At 50.8% G+C, this 20,342-nt stretch overlaps 1 protein-coding gene, 1 long non-coding RNA gene and 3 other non-coding genes across 15 annotated transcripts in view; 1 reads left to right on the top strand and 4 right to left on the bottom strand.

The window, feature by feature from the left end:
- On the top strand, positions 2,993 to 5,481 carry LOC110255664. Its single transcript, XR_002336300.1, has 2 exons — positions 2,993 to 5,199; positions 5,284 to 5,481. It is a non-coding gene; the product is annotated as an uncharacterized LOC110255664 (long non-coding RNA).
- The window catches only part of C10H9orf3 (chromosome 10 C9orf3 homolog), a 394,233-nt gene continuing 378,637 nt past the window's right edge, over positions 4,747 to 20,342 (bottom strand). For 3 of the 11 annotated variants that reach the window (XR_002336297.1, XR_002336292.1, XR_002336293.1), the window contains 4 exons: positions 13,333 to 13,448; positions 10,729 to 10,815; positions 8,714 to 8,858; positions 4,747 to 5,510 (listed from right to left, as the gene is read on the bottom strand). Coding sequence is in view for 3 of the 11 variants with exons in the window: in XM_021064603.1 (XP_020920262.1) it covers positions 8,718 to 8,858; positions 10,729 to 10,815 (228 nt within the window). In the remaining 8 variants the exon portion in view is untranslated. Of the gene's footprint in view, positions 5,511 to 8,713; positions 8,859 to 10,728; positions 10,816 to 11,300; positions 11,386 to 12,034; positions 13,449 to 20,342 lie in introns of those variants that run through there. The other 8 variants (XM_021064603.1, XM_021064604.1, XM_021064602.1 and 5 more) reach the window with 6 other exon arrangements.
- Positions 6,049 to 6,128, bottom strand: MIR24-2 (microRNA 24-2). The gene has a single exon (NR_038538.1). It is a non-coding gene; the product is annotated as a microRNA 24-2 (primary transcript).
- Positions 6,595 to 6,674, bottom strand: MIR27B (microRNA 27b). The gene has a single exon (NR_038536.1). It is a non-coding gene; the product is annotated as a microRNA 27b (primary transcript).
- Positions 6,829 to 6,908, bottom strand: MIR23B (microRNA 23b). Its single transcript, NR_038539.1, has one exon. It is a non-coding gene; the product is annotated as a microRNA 23b (primary transcript).

Here is a 20,342-nt window from a genome sequence, read left to right on the forward strand (position 1 = left end):
CTGGGAACTTCCGTATGCCTAAAAGTACCCCCCTAAAAAAGGAAAGCTTAAAAAAACAGACACCACAACGTGCACCCAGTTGCCTCTGCTTCCCTGACAAAGCCGGAGAGGAGGTGTCTGGGAAGCGGCTGCAAGGCTCCCCTGCAGGGTTGAGCTCTGCCCTGAAGGTGGGCATCCTGCCCCTCTCAGCCATGTGGGCAGTGGTGAAGTGGAAGCTGCCAGAAAAGGCTGGGGGCCCAGGTGGGTTCAGTGACACAGGAGAGACTTCACGGGGGTCTCTGAAGCCACTTCAGTCCTTGGGGCTGAGAAGCCAAACCCCTGAGTTTGTTTTATCTCAAAACGACACTTGGCAGGGACGGGATTAGTTTTATGGAAGCTGTCTGGAGTGGACAGAAACCTGCTGTCAGAGGCCTTTATCTGCATTTCTGCTGACTCGCATCCCCAAACACACACTGGGTCTCTGGAACTGTCACCAGCCTCCCTTCCCAGGTCCAGCCTCCAGGAGCAGGCGCCTCTGACTGGTCTTCTGACCACGGCCAGGTTTGTTATGCTCGGATGCTTAGATGCCAGGGCACCCTGATTGCCCACCCACCTTCAGGCAAGAGGCTCCAAGCAGCCGTCTAGACTTGGGAACATTGGTAGTTTTATGGTAGCTCCCTTCCGCCCCTGGGACTTGGCTGACGGCCTCCGCCCTCTTTTTTCACACCCTCTAGTCATCAGCATGGAACAGAAATACCTCATTAGCCGATCAATCTCCCAGACAGCACCAAAGGGTGGGAAAAGATCTATAAAACCTCTCCATGAATGGCCCCTCCTCCCTTCGACCTTGTAAACCCCCAGGGCCTGACCAGGGAGGGCGAGGTCATTGTTCTACAGGGACAGAGGCCTGGGGTGGGGGGGGGGTGTTCAGGGCCTTCTTCAATGAGTCTGGCCTTGGGGCACTGCCCTGGGAGGTTCAAGCCACCATTTAGACCCCAAGGCCCCCAGCCCCCAGCTTGGCCTAAGGGTCCTTCAGGAGGTCTAGGCTTGGGCTCACCACTGTCCTGGCTTTTTTGTCACAGAAACTTTGTCACGGCTGGGCCCTGCCCAGAGGGCCCCTCACCCTCTTCCTGTACCCTGAGGTGGTCCAGGCCCAGGGGCTCTGGGGAGGGGCTGCTGCAAGGCACCAACTAGCCCCCAAGCCTTGTCACCTGCTGGCAAAGTGCCAGGGTCTGTAGCCTCCTCCCTGACTTCTCAGGAATGGGGGTGTGGCGGGCTTGCTGCCCCAGGAAAGCCACCCTGGGACACCCAGAGTCCTGTTTGGCCAGGTGCCGGGACACTGTGCTCACGGGCAGGGCGGGTCTGCGATGCTGAGGTTCACGGCAAATTCCTTCCTACACACCTCACTTTCCTGCCCAGCCCGCCCCATCCCTAGATTGAGAAGGTGGTGGCCTAGAACACAAAGCTCTAAAATCACTGGCCCTTGAGGATGGGTCACTCAGCTTTGGCTTTCAGTCTGCAGGGGATAACCACAGCCTCTGTTGAGGGCTGTGGTGAGGGAACCCTGTGCAAGCCGCCTGCCCGCAGGGGCTTTGCCCAGTCTCTCTACAGGTCAGGCTGGTTGCGACAAAACCAGAATGCACTGGAAACGTGTCTCTGAAAGCTTTTTTCTTTCTAGGGCTGCACAAGTGGCATATGGAAGTTCCCAGGCCAGGGGTCGAATGGAAGCCAAGGCAGCAAGGCGGGATCTGAGCTGCCGTGTCTGTGAACTACAGCACAGATCGTGGCAATGCCGGATCCTTAACCCACTGAGTGAGGCCAGGGATTGAACCCTCGTCTTCATGGAGAATTTTGGGCTCTTGAGCTGCTGAGACACAATGGGAACTCCTCTCTGAAGCCTTTTGGAGGCCCTCTCCTCATTGTAAAGCAAAGGGTTTTGCTATTTCTGGTTGCTGCTCCTGGGGCACTGGGTTCTGTCTAGCGTGACATCTCTGTACCTTATTTGGGATGGAGACAATTAGTGTGGTGTTTTGATGTGAAACTCCAATAAATGTAAGTACTTTGAAACCCTTCAATCTAAAACAGAGGCCAAGAGAGAGAAGAGAATCTCTCCTCTTGATTTCCTTCCTCACCACCGGGTCCTGCCCGGGGTCCTGGGGCGCCCCCAGACCAGCGCCCAGGCTAATGGCAGAGGTGGGGCTGCCCCCAGGGGACAGGTCTGCAGACTGGAAGCCAAGGCCTGGCTGCAGGGTTCAGGCTCGTTCCAGGCAGGGAGCCCCACCATCAGAACCCTTTGTTCTCAGGAGGACAGTCCCTTGGCCATTTCCCACTGAACTCGCTCAGAGAACACAACTGCCTCTTCTCACTGGTTTAACAAACCCACAAACCAGACCTAGTTTCCCCACCGCCGGTTCTGGGCCCACCACACACTGACAGCCAGCCCGCCCCTCCCAGGGACCTCACTGCCGAACGACCGGCCCCTCTGGCTAGAAAGGCTGCTGCTGTTTCAGGCCCGACCTGCACCACAGCTTCAGGAAGCCAAAGTGACAGGCAGCAGGGGCTGGGGCTTCCTGGCTGCCACCAGGACATGGCACCGATGGAGCATCCCCTTACTGGTGACCAGGTTCCTATCATTTCATTCCCACTGCTCGGCCTGGAGGGCAGCACTCCTTCATCCCAGAGCAACGAAGAGCATAAATTGTGCCAAGAAGAAAGCAAGAGCACCAGACTCCTAGGTGGACAGATCCTGGTGACATCTCTGTGGGGTCTTAACACTAGCAGATTCAAACTCAAGTTTACAGAGGTCCTGCTGCGGCTCAATGGTAACAAACCCAACTAGCATCCACAGGGATGCAGGTTCAATCCCTGGCCTCACTCAGTGGGTTAAGGATCTGGCGTTGCCATGAGCTGCAGTGCAGGTCACAGATGCGGTTAGGATCTGGCATTGCTGTAGCTGTGGTGTAGATTGGTAGCAGTAGCTCCGACGCGACCCCTAGCCTGGGAACCTCCATATGCCACAGGCGTGGCCCTGAAAAGGAAAAAAAAAAAAAAATTCAAGTTTTCGTGCTTTCCAAAGCAGGAGTTGCTGGCTCTAGCTAAGCTCATCCTTAGGGCAAACTGGGTTAGGATCCTCATCTGGCTGAGTGACAAGACGGGGTGTCCCTGAGACTATCACTGAAGAGACAATCTACAATGAGAGGGTGGCTGTGGGGAGGAGAATCTCGAGCCAGGTGGACACATGTTCTAATCCTGCCTGTCACTTAGGGTGTGACCCGGGGGACACGGCTGAATCTGTGCAGGCCAGACCCACACGGGAACCACCTGGGCAGACCACCCTCCCATAGCCTGGCCTCTCCAAGACAACCAGCGTCTGTCCCGAGGCTCCTGGGTCCTCCGCCAACACCGCTACCTGGATAGAGGCTTCCCGCAGGAGGTGCTCAGGTGGTGCTAATAAAACAGCCCAGCGAAGTCCTACGACTCGTCACCTGCTTGTCACCCACGTGCACCTTTCCTCTGAGCAGACGAATCACAGAAGGATGTAAAGGGCTGGTTTCACAGACCTGTGTCCTTACTGAGCACTGGCTACTCTGGAACCCAGTAGCCCTGCCAGGCCCTGGTCGCAGGCTCCCCCACTGCAGGCTCTCCGAGCCCTCTCGTGAAGTGTGGAGGGCCAGCCTGATCCAACCCAGGACTCACGGGAGCTCAGACGATGGGGTACCCGGGGTGGCCGGGGGAGACACGAGGTCCCTCTCTCACCACGAGGCCCACCCTGTCTGGCAGGGGCCCTGAGCCCAAAGGCAACAAAGCAAACCACCACCCCACCCCACCCCTCGCCCCGGGCTGGTGGGGTGATGACATGGGGCTGACGGCCCCTCCCTCCAGGACTGCACCACCTGCTGGCTGTGCCCATGCTCAGACCCATGGACCATCATGAGGACAAGGTGGTGTCCGTTTTCGTGTGAAACCATTTGTGCGGCAGCACAGCTCTGCCTCGGCGGTTCCTGTGGACAACAAGACACGGCTTTTGGGGAAAACAAGACAGAACCACACTGCCAGGCCAGCTGGTTGCCTGCCGCCCCCAGGAGGTGCTGAGTGGGGTCTGTGCCCCGGGCCCCTTCCTGCGGCGCCTCACAGAGGACCAGACACATCCCTGCCAGAGTGAGAAAGCATCATCTATCCCACATCTTCAGAGGGCAGCATTCTGACATTTACTCATATTTTAAAATCAAATTTTTATTCTGCCACCAATAGTAAACAAAGCACATACAGCCATATGCAGAGCACCCGTTAACGGCAAAGGGCGAAGCTCTAAGAAACTTTCTAGAATGATAGTCTAGACTAACCCTGTTCTATAATTCGCAAGGTCAGGAGCCAGTAAGCAGAGCCACCACCCCACCCCCAGGCCTGTTCATCCTGTTCAGCCTCAGCCACCAAGGGGCTGCACCAACCACTGCGGCTCCTGGGGCCTTTGTCCCTGTGGACAGTGCTAGGAAGCAGAGTTCCCGTCTTTTTTTTCTTTTTAAACTTCAAACGTTTGTGGGAAAGAAAGATGACGTTGCCACACACTCCCGAGGTGCTTGGCGGTGCCTCCATCAGGAGGAGGTGGCCCGTCAGCCTCCAGGGGACATCACCACCACCTTGAAGCTAGTAAGGTGAGAAAAGAACACCAAACACCACCAGAATGTGCAGAATATCCTTTTCTTACACACTTTCCCCCCCTTTTAAAACAACAGTATTAAGTTCAGAAGCAAACAGAAGACAAAAAAACCAAATCTATTACATTTTATTATTAATACACCTTGGAATCTTATCCTGCACTTTTATCAGAAGGTCCTAAAATATTAGAAAATCTGTAAATGATGGACATATCAATCAAAGTAACTGCGGAATCTTCCTGAAATGACCTGGCGGAGGACAGCGCTTGGTAGGCACAGGTCCCGGGACACAGGGACTCGGGCTTTCCGGAAATGTGGGAATGATCTGTGTGCTGAGGGGAGGGTGGAGATGGATCGGCAGGTTTCCATGGGCCTCAGGTGCCTCCCGGCGCTTGTGTGGAAGAACAGCCTTGAACTCACAGGGGAGACTCAGTTCGGATTCAGGTTCCTGAAGTGGCGCGTCCATGGTGGGGACAAAGAGGTGGCACATCCAAGGTGGGGACAAAGAGGTGGCACGTCCAGGGTGGGGACAAAGAGGTGGCACGTCCAGGGTGGGGACAAAGAGGTGGCACATCCAAGGTGGGGACAAAGAGGTGGCACGTCCAGGGTGGGGACAAAGAGGTGGCACGTCCAGGGTGGGGACAAAGAGGTGGCACATCCAGGGTGGGGACAAAGCCACCACGGCCCTGTGAGGCCTTCTACACGAGCCCCACTGGGAGAGCCTCTGGGCAAGTCAGCCCACGATGTGCACACTGCCGGCGGCTGATGGCTTTAGCAGCCCCATAATCCTTCCTTTGATGTCAGGGTCAATGCGATCCTGGTCTCTCACCAGGACTAGCAATAGATGCATGAAAAGGAATCTCACTGTGATCTTTCCTGCAAGGGAAACAGCAATAAAATTTACTGCCGGGTGGCAACAGAGGAATTCTTGTAAACGAGTACCTTTGTGTGCCTGCGTTCTCCGCTCTGGAGAGACGACGGGGAGCGAGAACACGAGGAGACCCCGGCACGTCTCACAGCCCCGAGCGCCGGCTTGACCGCTGGACCACAGGCTGTTGGCTCTGCTCACACTCGGCTATGAAAGCCAGGGCTTCACTCAGCACAGATACTAGACAGGCAGCCCGTTGCAAACCCGCACTCTCTGCGACCGCTCAACAGCACTGCAACAGGGGTGTGTGCTGCCCGTGTCAAGCGCGTGGTGCCAACTGCGTCCTGCCTTTACAGGTGGAAGCTCATTCCTCTCGGGTCAACACAGCTCTACGACTCTACCGACGCCCCCACACAGGACACATACGGAGGGGCCGCCGAGGCCGTCGGCTCTGCTGCAGATGCTCGGGGGCCCGTCGTCGTGGGGCTGGAGTCCCAGCTCCCGAGCCTCTGGGCACTTACAAGCAGGAAGGCTTTGCTCGAGGGCTCGACTCCTGTTCCTGCTGAACTGAGCCAGTGTGTAAAATGAGAACTGATATCAGCTCAGTAGGCACCGGAGGGCGGGTCCAATCGACAGCCCGGAGAAGCAGTGCCTCCGCTGGGAGCTGGCGCGGCCCCATCCCGCTGCGGCCGAGAAGACACAGAGACCTGGACTGCAAACACAAGAGAGAGTTCACCGCCCGGGCTCACAGCACGGAGCCGCCTTGGAAAGCACCCAGCCCTACTCACACGCCATCGACCACCGACGCAGGTTGTATCGGACTTGCGAGACTCACTAGGTTTGAGATTTTTCAAAAGAATGATTTTTGCAGCATTCAAAGCCTTTGAACTTTCAGACAGGTGTCTAACTGGCAGAGTTATATTCCCGTAGACTTTTTTTGGTCTGTTCCTTGCGCTCGGAACAGGACAGAGTGCATCGTCCTTGGGCCAGGCGGGCTCTCATCCTCCAGAACTGTGCTCGGCCCCGAGCGGACCGCTCAGTGGCGGCCTCCGCCCCAGCGGCTCCAACTTAACTGTCCCCATCTCACCTTCTCTTCAGGTGCAGAACTTAGCCACTGTGAACAAAGCGGAAACCAGTCACTGTTCACCAATCAGCTAAGCTCTGCACCTCGTCAGAGAGGTCGTCGGCTGGGCATAATGAGAGGGCCGGTGAGCGTCTTCCGCGGCTGGTGGCTTCTTCCGCTTCCTGAGAGGAGCTAGGAGACGCATCTGTCCCCCGCACTGCAGAGAGAGGGTAACTATGGCTTCTGGAGGAGCAGCCAGGGTCGTGGCTGCGTGGTAATCCCTGGCAATGTGATTTTAATCTTAAGTCACAAATCAGCATGCCAGGAACCCAAGCAGCCAGAGCACTCGGGGCAGCGCCGCTGCCCACATCGCACGCCGCGGGTTCCTCGGACACAGGGCGATGACACCGCCTCCAGGCCTGCTAGGCTACCCAGCGAGCTCTCTTTCTGTCATTTATGTGGGGCCCTAGGGGTACAATTTTAAAATCAGAGGTCTCACGGATGACCACCCAGATGCCAGTGTGGTGACAGGAGAGGAAATGAGAAGTGCCCTGACCTGGCTTGCTCTGTCTCCCTCCTTCACCCCTCGGGGCACAGAACCTACGGCGTCTGGGACGTCTGTGGGGACCCCTCTCGGGGTGGGAGGGGGCAGCCCATCGCTGTCCTTCACTGGGCAGGCGGGCGTGCACCTGACCCTGCGCTCATCCAGAAGGGACCAGGGACAGACAGGTGGTGAGGAGAAGAGCAGACTGGGGACCAGGGCTACTCTTTTGCCTGCTCGGGGCAAAAAATTCACAAGGAAGCACCACCAGAGTTGGGTGGCCCACGGTGGTTTCTCCACAACTTGGAACCCAGGGGACATCAAAGACACAGCCTGCCGCACTGTAGAAACACAAACTCCCTGGGAAATTAGACATCTAAAGAGAAATACGATTTATACTGATCACTGCATGAGGTTGGCAACAAGATAACTGTGCAACTGCTCAAATTTTTTTTTTTTTGCAATTGGCCTGGCTTTGAACAGGATCTGAAGCTGCCCGAGGGGAGCTCTGGGAAAGCCCACACACAGCTGTTCCACTATAAGATGTACAATTGTGGCAAATATTTCCACTCTTTCCTTTTTCTGGCCAACATGTTTCCTTGACTCTTCTGGAAGAACAGCATCATACGTCAGAAAACCTTTCTCTCTTCAGTGATTAGCATTCTTTCAGGTATAGACGACGGTTAAACATTTCATACATAAATGCTTTTGATAAGAGCAAAACATTGCAAGCAAACTAAATGTCCAACAGGTTATGAATAACAATATGAAATATTAAATACCCATTAAAATTACAGAGATTCTATGACACAAAAAATGCTTGAAATGTGATGTCAAGTTAAAAAAAAGGACACGAAATTAGACATACCCTAGAATGTCATGTGAAACCTTGAAGAAAAATGGAAAGGCAGAGAAGTGAAAATGCATTATTAGAGAAAAAAAATACACTCATAACCCCTCAGTTCTACTTACAAAACTTTATGTACTCGTTGCTAAATTATGTTTAAAGTGCAGAAATCCACAGTTAAAAACTGTTAGGATGTAATCTAACAGGTCAATTCCAAGCATATTATTATTATTACTGACTACTTATTAATAGAGGAGGCAGTTTAAATAATTTAGAATCCTTGCTCCAATCTGCTCCAACACCAAGGAAGCTGCCCGCCTGAAGACCCATGGTGGCAAGGAGTGTGTGGCCCTGAGGCGGGAGGACACCCTGCCAGGATTGCTGGCCAGGCGGGGACAAGTGGACAGCGCATCCCCCATCAGCCCTCACCTTGAAGACGGGGTCACGCTTCCATGGGGCTCTCCCGTTCACGTCTAACCTACCCGAAATGCTCTCCCTTGAACTCTGTTCCCACGAACAGAAAAATCTGAAGTGGCCAAAATAGCGCTCAGAAGGGCATTCTGCCGGGGGGCATGGCACGGCCTGGGCCTTCCCACTGCTCGCTGCTCGGCCAGACACGGTGCCACCTGCCCCCGGCCAGGAGCACGCGACCGCTGCTGCCGGGGCTCCTGGCTCGCCGTGCGGCTTACTGACTTATTTGGCTCCTAAGAGGAATCTCGGTCAGAGCCGAGCAACTGAGAAAGGAAAGAAAGAGAATCACCTCTTTAAAATAACATCTCGGCCACCACCTCGGCTGAGGATCTATCCATCTGCTCCTTGCTCAGCTCGAAGCACTTGCGGGCCAGTTGCTGCTGCCGGGCGTCCTCGTTCACCATCAGCTCCCCGTAGAGGTAGATGCCCATGGCCTGTGGGGGCACAGAGGCCAGAGAGCTTAGGAAAAAGAAATCGCATGTCCCCGCGCACTTGTGTGCGCTGTCTGTGCTCGTTCCACACAGACTTGCTGGGCTAGACGTCACCAAGACCCTACGAAAGCTGGACAATTGAGCAGCCGTACTCTAGGAACCTGCAGCTTGCAGTGCCCTTCTCTTTCCTCATATTCACAGAAACCCCAAGAAATACTGGGCTATCGGTTCCGTCAGAGACGCTGGTGGGTGAAGCAATGACAGAGCGAGCATTACCCTAGTGATGGCTGACGGGAATGCTCCGGACAAGGATGGGGACAGGGACAGGGTCAGGGAGGTTCCCATGAGCTCCCCTGTGGAAAGCCCTGCAGCTGAAAGGAGCCCCCAGGGTGAGTACCGAGTGCATGTCACAGACACAGGCCTTCTTCCCAGGGATGTGTGTCTCAGCACTGCTGGGAACGAAGACCACCCTGTCACCCAGCAGCCAAGGCCGCCCTGGAAAAGATGCCTGTGGCTCCAGCCCAGCCTGCCCGCTTTCCCTCAACCGGCCCCACCATGGGGGCAAACACTGGCTCTTCTGTTTCGAAAACAATGCTGCAAAGACTCACATCTGCAGTTCCCCTACAGCTTTAAAAACAGCCAGTTATGTTCTGGAAGACCAAAAGATCCCTTTGGTTCCGCCTTCGCTCTTGTTCTGAGCTTAGTTATGTGACAGATGACGGTCTGCTGGAGCAAATTAAAAGGAGGATCTCAAAGCCAGCGCAAAAGAAAACTTTGGTGGCTAGGGGTTCAAAAAGACTTTCCTGAAAAAAGCTGATGGTGAAGCCTCATTTTGGCAAAGACTGCTGTTCCAAATATGCTGTAGTTACTTCTGGTTTTCAGAACAGACCTTAAGTGGCTCTTACATCTCCTCCTCACACGCCCCTCCACGTCTCCAAACACCTCTTGCCTCACTGTGCAAATGTGACATTTCTCCTGGGACAAAGTCATGTATTTTTCTTTGTGGGAAGAACGAGCCCTTGCTTGCTGGCTGCCCCCTATACTCAGGCCCTCTCAAAAGTCCCTTTGTTTGCCCCGCCCCCACTCTCCGCCCCAACTGAAACGTGGCTCCCCTCTGTCAGCCCACAGTGCTCGGCAGAGAGCTCACTCAGAGGCACACGCTGGTCATGCCAACAGGGGTGAGCTGCAGCCAACTTCCTGCAGCCGACAGAAGCCATGGCACATGCACCGCCATGGACAGCCGCGCTGGGGGCCACGTGGCTGGGTGCTGACCCCCACATACTTGGGCCCAGCAGAGGCGGCAAGGACAACCTCTTCAGGCCAGTGCGCATATGCACACACTTCCTGCAGCCTCTGTGTAAGGTGATCGCTTGCCCTGGTGAACAGTGAGCAAAGTTCTCGCAGGAAGGAAAGCCAGCACAAGGGTCCGCCTGGCGTGGCAGGGACAGACCAGACCGTTCCAGTCAGCCAGGGCTCTCCCAGTCTAATCTTCACACGTACTCTCAGTCAGGGCCACAGGAGACACAGAGACACACCCTAGCATCACTAAGCCATGATCCTGACCTAATGCAGCTGAGGCTGGAAGATGCAGGGAGGCACATGCTTCATTGGCTCGTGGCAACAGACCACGGCCACGGCCAACCAAGGCAGCTTCTGAGAGAGGTGATGTCATGGCATACCAAGAGAGAGTCTGGAAAATACCAGCTCTGAAGTGTGACAGGAAAGCTCCTAGCAACTCTTTAAAACCCTTGGAGAATGTTTAACTATTTGCTATGGAAGAGATGTCGACAACGTGGGTCCTTGTGTTAAGTGCACTGCATAGACCAGGTGATAGCATTTAAAGAATCCCTGTCCGCTGAAAAATGAAACTTACCTGATCCTCTTGAAGGAACCTTTCCACATGTCCATACGCTTTTTTGTATTTGTGCTTAACGACAAGTTCACACCATCGATGGCGAACCTTCAGAAAACAGAGAAAGTTATCACTGAGTAGCATTCCTTGGCTTAACATGTGTAATGACACAGAGCTTCCCTGTTAGAAAAAGTTACTCTCTGAAATATACTGACATTGTTGAGACTTTCAGATTTCATGGAGTGTCATCTCTTATATGAAGAAAGGAACAACATTCCTCATGAGGAGGGCAAATGGTCAATTTTAGGGGAAGACTGTGCATATTTCAGTGTTTTTTGATGTTTCTCAACACAATTTTGCAAGAAAATAACATGTAAAACAAAACAGGGAAAGGAAACACACATCCCCGGCCAGCCAGGCAGGCGCTCCGCCCTGCAGTGATGCGCTGTCACATGAAGGTTTTCTTTATAAGCTGCCACTACTTAATTTCCTGGAATAGCCGATTTTGTTCAGTGCTCTTGATTATAACAATAAACACAGTTAAAGGAGGAAAACACTGTTCTCCCCGTTCCCGAGAGGCAAAGCGCACCTACCGAGGAGCTGGAGGTGTCTGCCCACGGCGAAAGGAAGGCGCCGAGCACCGATGATGGTGCGAGCGCTGCAGGTCTGCACAACCTGCTACAGAGAGACAAGGCAAAGGCTGGGTACCCTTGAGAAGAGATACTTGGCTAAAGCTTAACCAGCAGGAATTTGCCGGGAAACCAACCCCCACAAACCCCAGAGACAATCTGGAAGTTTGCGGTGCAGCACTGGCTGCCTCTGCTGATGAGAGGCCTTCTCTTGCCCCCACACTCCCACCTCTAGGCACTTCGGGCACATTCTTTACATGGAGAGTCTACCCAAATTTGGTTTCAGAATCCGGGGCCAGGCCATTTTCAACAGCATCAAAGCCCTCTCGGTTATACCCGGTCAGGAGGCCACCATTTCCTATTTTATTATTCGTTCCGCCTCGGCCATACATGGAAGTGATGACGTGCATTTAAAAAAGCCTCCATCGCTCTTTGTTTTTATTGCCTTTGAAAGACGGAGACCCTTTACAGTGATCCATTTGTGGCAACAGTAAAATGTAAACAATTTCAACATTTTGGCTGGGGGCCCCTGTGAATTATATCATTACCCACTGTCGCTCCTTTCATCTACTATAAATAGATTTACACACAACCAATTCGGAATGAACTAAAGCAACGTCCTTTGGAAAGAATCCTCCCTCTAGGCAACATGCACTCGGAGACACGCGGGGATTGTGGCAGTGGTGCCCTTTGCTTACCGGCAGCTGGGCCCTTTGAACTTCTAAGGACAGGATGCCAACAAACTTTACATCCACGAAGGAATTTCAGAGGCACACGGAAGGGAGCACAAAGAGCCTTGGATGCCCCAACACAAGAGAAGCAGGTTGGGCTAGACAAGTCTGGGAAATCTTTCCACCTCCAACAAAAGGTTCTTTCCAAGACTGCCAATGGAAATTAACACCCTACAAGGGAAAGGGGAGCCCCTAAGATACTCTTAGCAGAAGAGCAAGGGAACAATCAGAGCTCAGACACTGCATCAACCAGAGACAGCCATCAGGGCCACCAGACCCTGTGCTCGGGATGGAGAACCCAAGGCTGAAGGCTGGGCAGAGCCACAAGAGCCCCCTGATGCCTCTATTTCTTGTTTTTCTCCCAGCTCATGGGAATCTAGCTATACCAGATGCCACCAGTCAGCCCCACCCTTGTACTGAAGGATGTACCGTGAGCTCTGTGAGCCTGGGGGAACGGCCACCTGCTCTGGGACCTCAGGAAGAGGCCTCACTTCCCACAACTGCACACGGGACAGCGGTACCGGCTTTCAGCAGAGTCAAATAGAACTGTCAGCTTCACAGTGTTCTAATGACTTAGGTCTGTGTGACCCTGATCACACTAAGCCTTTGACAATGACAGGTTTTTTTAGTCACCCTACAAACTTGGGGACATTCTATCTTTTAGACCTGTGAAAATGGAGGTCTTACTGGCCTCCCATTTTCTCTCCCTGTGCTCCCCTTCATCGTATTTACAAAAGTCAGAAATAACAAAGCATAAATTAGGGTCTATTTCCTAGTAGGATAAGGGCCCCCTTGGGGGGGGCTTGTGTGCAAAATGCAGGGTTGGTCCTGCCATGACTGGAAGAAGATCCAGGAGCTGGGCTTGAGTGAAAGAGGCTCTTTCACAACCGACATGAAGTCAGCTTTTCCACTTCTCTGTTCAATAGTTTATTGTCATGATTAATAAGAGATCTAGTCTTCTGACCCCTGCAAGCTAACATGGCATCCAGGAAACACAGACCAATCCCTCGCCCCACCCCACGAAGAGCTGAAAAAACAACAAGCCTTTTCACTACAAAAGAATTAAACCTATTTCAAAATTTCAATGATAGGATGTTTAAAAGACATCACGGAGATGCTGTGTGAGACTGAAGTGCCCAAGAGATATCTCTTGCCCAGAGTTTTTAACTCCTCTTCATATGTCTTGGAAAAACAAAGAAAATCCTTATCTTTTTTATTCCCTCAACTGTGTAGAACCCTCGATTCACAGGGCCACTTGTCACCACCTGGCATGGGTGTCTTCCCGAGAAGCTGGCGGCAATGTGACATGCATCCCGATTTCTTGCAGCCATATGTCCACAGTGGGCACTGATGGAATATCTTTCTCCAGACCACCGAGAAACTTAAAAAAAAAAAAAAAAGAAAAAAAAAATTGCCTGACAGAGGTCACCACATCCCTGTATCAAGTTCCTTCCTTTCTGCTGATAACAGATGAATGCGACATTCTCGGTGCTGCTGAGCCCGAACCAGAGAATTCAGAAGCAGAGGCAGGTCTCTGAGAAGACAGCTGTCTGTCCTGTAGATCTGCTCTTCTTTACTTTTTTTCCCTTGTTTTTTATTTTATTTAAATGATTTTTATTTTTTCCATGAGAGTCGATTTACAGTGTTCTGTCCATGTCCGCTCTACAGCAAAGTGACCCCATCACACGTACACATATACACTCTTTTTCTCACATTATGCTCCATCATGCTCCATCACAAGGGACTAGATACAGTTCCCAGCGCTCTACGGCAGGACCTCATTACCTATACCTTCTAATTAGTTGATTATGATGGAGGTGGTGGGTCACCTTGTCTTTCAGCTTCCCCAGGGAGAAGTAAACAGGGACAGCGTGCACATCTATGGGGCACCAGGACCCAGGAGGCCTGCCTGAGCCTCTCTCACTTCTTGACTCTGCTTAGGTGTCAACGTTTCATACGTGTCTACATATGCCAAGACAGCTCAACATTTGCACTTTAAATATTCACATCTTCCAGTTCCCATAGTGGCTCAGTGGTTAATGAATCTGACAAGCATCCATGACGATGCAGGTTTGATCCCTGGCCTTGCTCAGTGGGTTAAGGATCCAGTGATGACATGAGCTGTGGTGTAGGTCACTGACACAGCTCTGATCCCATGTTGCTATGGCTGGCAGCGGCAGCTCCGATTCGACCCCTAGCTTGGGAACCTCCATATGCCACGGGCACGGCCTTAAAAAGATAAAAGACAAAAAAAAAAAAAAAAAAAAAAGAAAAAAAGAAAAATGGAAAAAACCTAAATATTCACATTTTATTTTACTGCCCTTATGTCTCAAGAGAGAAAAAAAAATTAATGACTTTTCACCTGTGACTCAGATTCCTAAAATCACTCCAAATTCATGCAAGGAATCACCTGAAAGCCTCGAGCCAGCAAACACCTTAGCCTTGAATTCCAGCAATGCAGTCAGGCCTCAGAAAGGTAAGGGCCAAGGGCGAGGGAGGTCCAGCCAAGCTGACCGGCTTCTGGCTGGCTCCTCCCATTTCTACCAGTGCTAGAAAAACAGCACTGCCTTGAAGGGTCTGTAGTATTCCCACACCACGTCCCAGTATATATAAAGACAGATTCAGAGACAAGTCCCATGACCCAGTGGGCACCTCTGCGACATAACCATGATCTTAATTTGGACATGCTGGGGCTCCCTCTCATTTAACTGTTCCCGCCTGTAAACAGGAAAGAAAAATTACTAAAAGACAACCTCCCAGGCCCTCCACCCAAACCCTCAACCTCTTTCAACCTGAGAATTTTAATGCATCCAGAACCAGCTCCTATTAAACTCAAGAAGAGGGGTTGGCAAGGTCCAGAGCCAGACACAGGGAGCACTTGTAGCTTCTTGGCCCATTTGCCACATCACAAGAGCAGCCTAGATAATATGTAAATGAGTGGGCATGCGCATGGCTCTCTTCAGATCAAATGTTATTTACAGAAACAAGCAGTGGGCTTGACTGGCCTGGCTAGTGTGCTGACCCCTGATCTGCAACAGAAATCCAAGACTTAGGCTTCTGAATGACGTGCTGGTAACCGTTGAACCCCCTCCCCCAAATCCACCAGCATGATGCAGAGAACGCAGAGCTGGGAGGCCCTTGTGAGCTGGCTCAGGCCAGCTTCAGCCTAACCTGCCCAGAAATCTATGGTGTTCTTTTCCTTTCTCTGTGGACTGAACTCCTAGGAAACCTGCTCTGACATCACAGAGCACCTCTCGGTTACTGGCCAGCACAAGTGCCAGGTGCCACACGTGGGTGCAGGATCTGGCGCCGAGCAACTATGAACTTTAGGAAAAAGAAGCCGCTCCACGAGCTCACCCCCAATCTCCCTGGCTGAGGCTTTCCTGTGCAAATCACTACACATCCCAGATCCTGTGTTCACTTTATAATTCTCACTGCTCTTTTAGGTTTTTTTTTTTTTTTAAACTTCAACTTTAGTGTGTTTTCCATAAAGCTACTTCAAAGAAACACCAATTCTTATATGGGAATGCTCCCCCATAGCCTGCTTATTATCTACTGGACTAATTTTCTAAAGTGGTTTTCCAAGTTTCCTTAAACACAACTAGTCTTATAAAAAAAATGTCATCTGGAACCCCAGTATATATAAAGACAGATTATGGAAAAAAATATGAGTTCTTCAAGTAATTTAAACCAGTTTGGCAGAAAGCATCTATTCTCCTTTGGGGAGGGGCGGGGGGGGGCTTGGGTTTCTCAGAGATGGAGTTTGAAAACCATGTCTTACAGAAGAACTCTCATGCCTCAAGAGTAAATGGAGTCAGAGACTGAGCAGACACTGCTTAGGGCAAGACAAAACAGCTTAGTTCTAACTCCTAAACTTGACTCTGGCAGCCACTGTGCCATCAACAAAGTATATGAGACAGGTCACAGGAAGGAAATCACCTGTGTTGCTTCTGTCACTTGAAGCCTGGAGCCAGGGTGTCTCATTCAATGCTGTGCTTGATAAAGCACCTGTGGCTTCTGTAAACAGCTGTGCTTTATTTTTGAATGTTTAAACATTATTATTATTATTATTATTTTGTCTTTTTAGGGCTGCACCCGCAGCATATGGAGGTTCCCAGACTAGGGGTCAAATCGGAGCTGTAGCCGCCAGCCTACACCACAGCCACAGCAGCGTGGGATCCAAGCCATGTCTGCAACCTACGCCACAGTTCATGGCAATGCCAGATCCTTAACCCACTGAAGTGAGGCCAGGGATCAAACCTCCAACTTTGTGGTTACTGGTTGGATTTGTTTCCACTGAGCCACAACGGGAACGCCTGTGCGTTATTTTTCAGTGTTTTAAAATTATAAACAGGTAACTTGACACATATAAAGAGCCAATGAACATGAGATTCTAGCCATTCAACCAAATTCATTTCTGATCTTTACAATAACAGCAACCAACATGGAATATATTGTTTTGTGTTTTTCCTCATTCTCTCCATTTGCCACTGCTGGATTTACCGGCTAAAATGTGGCCCACTTACTTTCCCTGAGTGAGGACTGGGGGGGGGGGGGGCGGTTTCCCTCCTGCTAGTGGACTACAGCTCCATCCGTCTCTCGACCTTCTGATGATGCCAGAGAGTCAATCGCAAGTGTGTCCCAAAAAGTCCACTTTGGGGCTCAGAATTCCTCAACCCTGCCTGCTCCCCCGAGGGTCACTCTCCTAGAGCTGTGTCTTACATCCTCTCCAGCTCAGTGCTCTCTGAAACTGCTGTTTCTTTTCTTTTCTCGTCTTTTTTAGGGCCACACCTGCAGGAATATGGAAGTTTCCAGGCTAGGGGTCAATTAGGAGCTGTAGCCACCAGCCTACACCACAGCCGCAGCAATGAGGGATCTGAGCCACGTCTGTGACCTAAACCACAGCTCACGGCAACACTGGATCCTTTACCCACTGAGTGAGGCCAGGGATTGAACCTGCATCCTCGTGGATGGTAGTCAGATTTGTTTCTGCTGAGCCACTATGGGAACTCCCTGAAACTACTGTTTCTTTTTTCTTTTCGTCTTTTTTTTTTGCCTTTTCTGGGACTGCTCCCACGGCATATGGAGGTTCCCAGGCTAGGGGTCGAATTGGAGCTGTAGCCACCAGCCTACGCCACAGCGACAGCAACACCAGATCCGAACCGCGTCTGTGACCTACACCACAGCTCACGGCAATGCCAGATCCTTAACCCACTGAGCAAGGCCAGGGATCGAACCCACAACCTCATGGTTCCTAGTTGGATTCGTTAACCACTGAGCCACGACGGGAACTCCGGAAACTACTGTTTCTTGATTTGCGTGCCTATGTCTTTACGTAGAGCAAAATGCAAGCTTGGTGAAAGCCAGAGCCTGGGTGCCTCTAGGCTATCTCCAGGCCCTGTCTCAATGCCTGGCACATAAATATGGGCTTGGGAAATGTTTCTGAATGAATGTACCACTTTAAAAACTCAGAATGCTTTTCAGCGACTTTGAAATTACAATGCACAGTTGGAAGCTGTAAAATGCTTTGAAGAATGCCACCCATCCTATTTATGACAGGAAGCACTCCTCTTTTTTAGTCCTTTTGATTTCAAAAATTTACTATTGAAAGGGGGAAAAAAATCTGTCCAGGGAGCATAATCTGGGAAGCCCATTAGGCCTCACTTTGAGTTTCCATTTTGTATCTGTAAACAGAAAGACCAAGGCTCAGGGCTTTTGTGAGTTAATAAGTCTAGCGCTGCAATAAACAAACCTACTTCTCCAATTTGTGTCCTTAAATTAGATTTCACTTCGCTTTCAAGTGGGTTTACTGCTGGTGAGGGAACCTGCCTGGCAGCCTAGGTGTGGGAAGGCCTCCCCAAAGCCACTCCAGGACAGACAGCTTTTCCAGCAAGTATTTCATGTAGGAGCACCTATAATGGTTCAGGGTGTCTCATTTGGTCATTCTCATGGCGAAAGACAAGGGCACAAGCTGGTGTAGGGTTGTCACATAAAGATTTCCAACACTTGGAGTTCCCTCTGTGGCACGAGATCGACAGCATCTTAGGAGCACTGGGTCGCAGGTTCGATTCCCAGCACCGGCACAGTGGGTTAAGGATCCAGCATTGCTGCAGCTGTGGCGCAGGTGGAAACTGTGGCTCAGATTGATCCCTGGCCCGGAAACTTCGTATGTTGCGGGGCAGCCAAAAATGAAAAAGAAAAAAAAGAAAAAAAAAAAAAAAGATCTCCAACACTTGTACTCTGATTTTCACACTTCTTTTCTTCCTCACCTTACAAGCTCCTTCATCTTCAAGGGCTGCAATCTTAACTTTTTTTTTTTTTTTTTTAAACTAAAGGGAATGAAAAGTTACTTTATGTGCTGGCACGAAGCCAGGCTAGTAAAATCCCTGTGCCCTGAGTTAAGACCACAGACGGCACAGGCGGCAGAGGCTCTCAGCTCTTTTGCGAGGGCTCTTTCTAACCTCGCTGGAGGCAGTCCCTAAAGCGCTCAGTTCTGTGTTAACCAGTTAGATTCAGTTATAACAGGTTTTCCCAGTTACAACTAGGGCTGTGGCAACGTGCACAACAGAGTTAGTCCGAAATTGCTATCAGGATCATCACACTTGACACACACGTGGAGGGTGATGGTGGGGATCAAAGGTGATGACAGATGCCAGGAGCTGCGTGTTCTCTCCGGTAAATTCCAGCCTGCCTTCCTTCTCCTCTGTATAGACTGTTTCATTTAGTGACATTAATACTATCAAAGACGGCTGGCTCCAAAACGGAGACCTCAGGAGCAGCTGTTGAGTCCACCCTGAAGTACCAGACAGCGAGCCTTCTTTTTCTATCAAAATGCACACTAAATGGCAAAAAAAAAAAAAAAAAAAAAAAAAATCCAACACGGAATTCTAGAATTAGGAAACGACACGCTCCACCTCCTTTCTTCCTTTCATTAACATGACACATAGCCTTTGCTGAAAACAGGACTTCCCCTGTTGGCGGCGAAGTGACCACGGGTGTCTTCCTCTGAGAACCTCTGAAGGGACATCTGGGCCTTCTCGCCATTTTCTCAGGGGCAGGTTCAACCAACTGCAGAGGGTCTCACGAGGTCTGCCAAAAGGTTCGCTCTCTCCACAAGGGGTGCCAAGTGATGGCCTTAGTGATCCCATCACCTTATCGTGGCAGATACCAGTCACGGCTCCTCCAGAACGCCTGGGGATCCGGCACCCATTCTCCAGACAAGTACTGGGTGTTAAGGATGAGATGGTGAATAAAACAGACAAGACCGCCCTCTGAGAGCTTATAGTTCTGAGGAAAGTCTAAGAAAAATCCAGCCAACTGGCAAGAGCGGACTCATGTTAGTGACCAACAGGATGCAAGAGGGCAGAAGGAGTGGCCCAGGGATGTGGTCAGGAGACTCCTGAAGAGGGGGCCACTCAAACTGAGCACCCAAGGAGGAAAAGACACCGCTTTCTGAACAGGGCACCCTAGGCACAGTCAATTTCTGGCTCAATCACACGTTCCGTGAAAAAAATTCCACCCTCCCTTCCTCGTTATCTTCTTAATGGTTGTTTCTTCCAATACCCTCCCTATGGGAGCTAGAGATATGGACTTTAAAAATTAAACTCCAAGTCTTAAATATAAGAACTAAAACTATAAAACTCTTAGAAGAAGACATAGGCATAAATCTAGACCTTTTATACTAGGCACTGGTTTCATAGATTTGAAGACCAAAAGCATAAGCAAAAAAAGAAAATATAAATGACTTAGATATCTTCAAAATTAAAACATTTGTGCTTCAAAGGGCACTCATAAAAAAGTGAAAAGACAACCCAAGAGAATGAGAGGATGTTTTTGCGAATCACATACCTGCTAAGGGGTTTGTATCTAAAAAACATAAAGAACCATTACAGGAGTTCCCGTCTTGGTGCATCGGAAACGAACTCAACTAGGAACCGTGAGGTTGCGGGTTCGATCCCTGGCCTTGTTCAATGGGTTAAGGATCCAGCGTTGCCGTGAGCTGTGGTGTAGGTTGCAGACGTGGCTTGGATCTGGCGTTGCTGTGCCTGTGACATAGGCCGGTGGCTACAGCTCCGATTCAACCCCTAGCCTGGGAACCTCCATATGCCACAGGTACAGCCCTAGAAAAGCCCCCCCAAAAAAAAGAAAGAAAGAAAAGAAAAAAGGAATCATTATAACCCAATAATAAAGAGACAAACCAGCTTAAAAATGAACAAAAGATCTGACTAGGCATTTCTCTAAAGACATACAAATAGCCAATAAACACATGAAAAGA

Source organism: Sus scrofa, chromosome 10, assembly GCF_000003025.6.
Source record: "Sus scrofa isolate TJ Tabasco breed Duroc chromosome 10, Sscrofa11.1, whole genome shotgun sequence".
Taxonomy (NCBI): domain Eukaryota; kingdom Metazoa; phylum Chordata; class Mammalia; order Artiodactyla; family Suidae; genus Sus; species Sus scrofa.